Source organism: Miscanthus floridulus, chromosome 3 (genome assembly GCF_019320115.1).
Source record: "Miscanthus floridulus cultivar M001 chromosome 3, ASM1932011v1, whole genome shotgun sequence".
Taxonomy (NCBI): domain Eukaryota; kingdom Viridiplantae; phylum Streptophyta; class Magnoliopsida; order Poales; family Poaceae; genus Miscanthus; species Miscanthus floridulus.
Window position 1 is genome coordinate 139326758 of NC_089582.1, and position 5672 is coordinate 139332429.

Below are 5672 nucleotides of genomic sequence, written 5' to 3' on the forward strand. Positions count from 1 at the left end.
AATGCAGAACAAAATACAACAAAAAAAATCTGTTTCCAATAACAAGATGTTTAATTTACAAAAAAAAAGGTTGCAATTGAATTAAAAAGGGATACAAAAAAGTAATCTTCGCACCAGGCTCAGCAGTCAACACAACTACACACATGTTGCCACTTCAATCAAACCATAATTACAACCCCGTATAACTGCATCCTACTGTCAAGAGTCATATGCACAATGGATGCTATCATATTTAGTAACTAATAAATAGATATTTAGCAGTAGAATTCTGAACCAAATAAGATAATTCCACAGGAAACAAGATTACAGTGTAAAGCAAGAAATATTTGATGAATAAGGGAGGAAGTATGAATTGTTGCAAGCAACAAAAAGAGAGGCATCAAACATGAAAGCTCACCTGACTCTCCAGATTGCACTCCTACATCGGATATCAGCTTCGCCACATCAGCGAACCAGAAAAAAAACAAATATATGACACCTTGCTACATAGAGTAGCATGACATGCCAAAATTATTGGTGATTTAAAGACTAAAGAACAGCTCTAAAGCTCTAACTGATCAGATGTATAACACTAACTCCTTGAATATGACGAGTGAAAAGTGTGTTTTTTTAAAGCAAAGAATGAAGACGCATTTAGTCATGAATTGGCCTTTTTTTCATGTTCGTTACTTTATTCAATCTGACTTTACCATTTACTGAATATAAGTCAAAGGAAAACAGACTGACTACCCAATGGTCAGCTAATTTTGTTTTGGATTCCACTCAGATTTTGGACGACAAGATGACTGGCACATCATTATGTATATTTTTTGAGAACCAAGACAACAAAGTTGACCACTTCCTAAGAGTGTTTCAGTCAATTTTTTAGATCCCACCAACAGCCTGAAAAGTGACCGCAATTTGGTTCAAGTGCAGTTAATCTTACATAGTAGGCAAAATTGTAAAAAAAAATAGAGCAGATTTCTTTATCTGTCCATCAATTACTTTTATCAACTAGAACAAGGACAACATCCTCTGTTTTGAACTAGTTCCTCCATTTTAAATGTACGACGTTTAGGACAAGCTAATTAGTTCAAACGTCGTATATTTTAAAAAAGGGTGTACTATCTAATTATGCAGTTATTTGTTTTGGTAAATACCTGTAGGAACCCTGCAACAACTGAACAAGACATCAAATTAAAAGCGTGTCATCTAAAATTATGTCTCAAAGAGGAAGCAATACTGAAAAGATTATAACTCCTACAATGTAACTAAAAACTATACAGAATCCCAAACACAACAAAGACAAAACGGGGGTGGGGGAGTGTGTGTGTGGGTGTGGGTGTGGGTGGGGGGGGGGGGGGGGGGGGGGGGGGTGGGGGGGGGGGGGGGGGGGGGTGGATGAGCGCATCGGGAGAACAACATCACAAATCAGGGGGGTGGGGGGGTGGGTGGGGGGGTGGATGAGCGCATTGGGAGAACAACATCACAAATCATGGGAGAGACAGTAAGGACGCAAAATTGGCTGAAATGACAAATTTAATTAGCCGACTAATGTTTAGCGATTCCCAATAAAAGTACTTTGAATTTTTAAGGACAAAATCATCAATAACAGAATAAAACACTGCAAACGGTGGGGTTCCATCACAAAAAAAATATGTTGGCAAGTAAGCTGTAATGTAAAAATTAAATAAAATCACAACAGGCAGAACTTATAAAGACACTGCCATATCGGCGATTATCGTCAATACTGAAACTTTTGTCAATGTCAGTTAAGCTGAAGCAGTTCAACTTTTATTAAAAACATGGGTTGCGAAAGCATATAGACCTTATATTTTGGTACGTAGAACCCAGAGAACAAAAAAGTAACAACACTCACCTGCAGAAATTCAGCACGATCCATGCCCATGTGAAAATGATTTCTATGAATTCACCGTGCATCAGCCAATCAACTATCAACATTCTTTTTCTCAAAGATAGTATGCAGCCCTCTCTGTTTACAGTTCAGTAGATGTATCGTCATTATAGTGTATCTACATCTAAGATTTCAACCATTTGAAATCAGTTCTGAAGTTACTTGCTATCTTCTACTCCCTTTTCTACTCTTACAATTGTCAATGTCAAAAGGATGTGTCCTTTTAGCACATTGATCAATAATACTATGTTGAAAAGAATTTGCAGTTGATCTTACAGCTGAAGATAGTGCCCTGTACCATTGATGCAAGCAATCATGAGTGTTATTTCTTCTTAACAATTCTAACCTTCTAGTCTCATTCTTTGTAACACCACTTCTTACTAGAATAACCCTTAGTGCCTGGAATGTTGTATCATTAGGTGGTGTGTTGGATGCCAACATCTTCGTAAATATTTTAAAAGCCTCCTCCATTCTTCCACTAGATACGTACATTTGGATTACAGAATTGTAGCTTAGTAACTGAGTTAGAAGTCCTAAAGCTAGCATTTCCGTGCAAATCATGTGAGCCACATCATAGCGACCAACTTTCTTGTACATACACACCATCATTGCATGTGAGAATTCATTTGCACTTCCCCTGACCTTCAAACTTTCAAAAACTTCACGTGCTTCCTTCACCATACAATTATCACTGTAGAGATCAATCATGCAATTAGATGCATAAAGGATGGCATCTGTATCCAATGCTCTGAGTAACTTATATGTTTTTCGGGCCTCTGCAACATACCCTACTTTTGTGTAGAGCTTTATCAAAGAATTGTAGATTGCAACATTCTCACATAAACCATCCTTTTTCATTAAACCAAAATATGCTGAAGCTTGTTGAACATTTCCAATTTCAGCGTATGCATCAATTAAGATAGAGTAGAGGAAAACATCAGCACGGACCCCTGACATGATCATTTCTCTAAATAGGTATTCAGCCATTCGTAGATCACCATTCTTAGCAAAGCTACCAATTACCACAGAGTATGGGAAACAGTCTGATAGCAATTTCACGCCTTTCATTTTTTCCAAGTAGTAAATAGCCTTCTTTGGCTGTTTAGCAGTTGACAGAAGTTGAATGAGAGAACTGTATGTCACATAATCTGGCAAAATGTCATACTTCTCCATGCCATCAGCTATCTCACATGCCTCATCAAGCTTCTCGACCAACCCATATGCTTTGATCATAACATTGCACGCAGAAGTACTGAGCATCTTCTTCTTTCGGCAGCATATAAAAGCCTTCTCTGCAAGAACTATGTATCCTTTCTCTCCAAATGCATCAATATTTGCAGAAAAGCATTTAGAATTCATATGGTGATGGAACCTGTCAAACCAACACCAAGCTTGCTCAAGCATTCCAACATTTACATACATCCTTGTCAAAGCAGATTGTGTGTATTCATCTATCACAAAGCCCCTCTCATCCATTTCCTTTAGAAGGGCTTCCGCTTTAGTGACCATGTCCCTGGTAGAGTATCCATATAAGAGTGTGCGGCAGCTCACAGCATCTGGTACCAAGTTTTCTGCTTTCATCTTCCAGTAGTAGTACTCTGCACTATCAATATCATTGCTTTCTCTGTACAGTGAGATCAGTATATTGTAAGTCCTAGTGTCAGGAAAGCACTGGAATTCCTCCATCATCTGAACGAAAGAAGCAACTTGCTCCATTCTGTGGTGCTTACCCCAAGCATGGATCATTGAGTTAAATGTAACAACGCTTGGCACAACACCTTCTCTCAACATTTGGTTGAATGTATCTGATACTTTCTCAAGATGACCAGCTTTTCCGTAAGTATCAATCAAGGTGTTGTAAGTACACAAGCTATAGTGAGGGCGTCCCTCCATCCTTCTGATTGAATCTGAGGACCACCTTTTGAAGAATAGCTCAGCTGTTTCATACTCCCCAGCCTTCTTATGCGCCTGCATCACAATACTCATAGTGACCTCATCAGGCATCAAACCACGCTTGCACATGTCTCCAAGCCAAACCAAAGTCGCCCATCCTCTCCCCCCTTTGCAACACACGTTGATCAGTGTACCATATGTTGAGTTGTCCGGTGCCACACTGAAGGAATGCATCTCATGCCACAGCCTAAGAACGAGGCCCCACCTCCTTGCCTTTCCAACATTATAGAGCACAACATTGTAGTGAATCACATTAAGCTCATGGCCCCGCTCCCTGCGAAACCAGTCAAAGATCTCGACTGCCCGTCGCCAATCTTTCTGCTCCTTGAGGATGATCGTCCTCTCCCTGCTGCTCAGGGTGTCCTTCCACGGCCAGAGCGCTTCCCCAACGTCCTGGACATGCTCCAGTGCCTCCAGCATTGCTGGAAGCGACCCACCGTAGTGGACCCAGTTGCCTTTCTTCTTCTTCTCCCCTCCGATAGTTTGTTTGGGAACCGTGCATGGAACTACCAACTCCGGGCAAATTTCAACAGTCCTGGCTGACGCAGAGACTGCATTGATCTGGAATTTGAGAACATTCGAGGGCGCCGTAGCTGTAAGATTCGGCAACCGAGCCCGTGGTTGAGCGGGAACTTTGAGAAAGCAATCGCACGGAGCCAGCATCTGGCCCTGCCCTTGTCCACCCTGGAAAAAAAAAGTGGCGCCGTTTGGATAACGGGATATGAGGGGCTAGGGAAATGAGGAGGGATGGAAAGCTCATCCGCTGTTTGGTTCATGGGAGAGGAAAATGGGAGGAGGTGAAAGGGAAATGCGGACCTCTGGTGCCGGGACAGGAGCTCCGCACGCGGCCGCAGCCCGCAGGTTAGCGCCCTCTGGTGCGCTTGGCCTTCGGTGTGCTCAGCCCGGAGCCGCGCTCGCCTTCCACACGACGGGCCGCCGGAACCGCCCACATCTAGCTCGCGCGCGTGGGCCGCCGGAGCAGCGCGCGTCAGGCCGTCGGAGCTCACGCTCCTTCCACGCGTGGGGCCACCGAAGCCGCGCTCTTCGCACGGTGCCGCGCGAGCTAGGACTCGGAGCTGTCGCCTCCCGCTCGGTGAAGAAGGGGCATGACTGGAGGAGGACGAGGGAGATGACGCGGGGGGCGGGGTCGCCGGTGGCGCGGGTGAACTCGGAGGACCGTCGCGGAGCAAGCGTGCGCCGGAAATCCAGTCCGTGTCCGCCTGGGCGTGCGTGAGATTGCTCAGGTGGGCCGGCCGAGTTGGGCCCAACTGCGTTTTGAGTCCAGAAATTTTAAGCTCTAGCACTTCCTGACCTCCTGCAGTGGATTATACGGATGCTGGCATGCTGCAGATGCATGTATAATATTCTAAAAAAAATGTATAATCATTTTAGAACAGCAAAGGTAAAGCATGGTACATGTCAACTAGCAATCACAAGAGCATGATATTAAGACAAGCATACATGCACGATATCATGGCATACATATATATATATATATATATATATATATATATATATATATATATATATATATATATATATATATATATATATATATATATATATATATATATCTCATTGTAGTCCATACAAAGAACCAAAATGATACGCTACACAAAAGCTCTCCCTAACTTCCATACTAAACGCTCTCTCCCTCTTAGGTCTTGTTTGGATGCGCATATATTCATCTTAATCCATATGTGTTGAAGTAGATTGTAGAGAAATTAAACTAAATTACATTACATTCCATTCCAACACATATAAATCGGTGTGGATACATGGATCGAAACAAGGCCTTACGCATAAAACACACGGTACTTATTGG

The 5672-nt window shown here is 42.6% G+C and overlaps 1 protein-coding gene across 1 annotated transcript; it reads right to left on the reverse strand.

Annotated features, from left to right (window-relative positions):
* Positions 1-2006: 2006 nt before the first annotated feature.
* On the reverse strand, positions 2007-5067 carry LOC136547194 (pentatricopeptide repeat-containing protein At3g23020-like). The gene is made up of 2 exons (XM_066539162.1): positions 4664-5067; positions 2007-4531 (listed from the first exon to the last, which is right to left on the reverse strand). Exon 2 carries the CDS (start codon positions 4508-4510, stop codon positions 2060-2062), a length of 2451 nt encoding a protein of 816 aa, XP_066395259.1. The 5' UTR covers positions 4511-4531; positions 4664-5067; the 3' UTR covers positions 2007-2059.
* Positions 5068-5672: the final 605 nt, after the last annotated feature.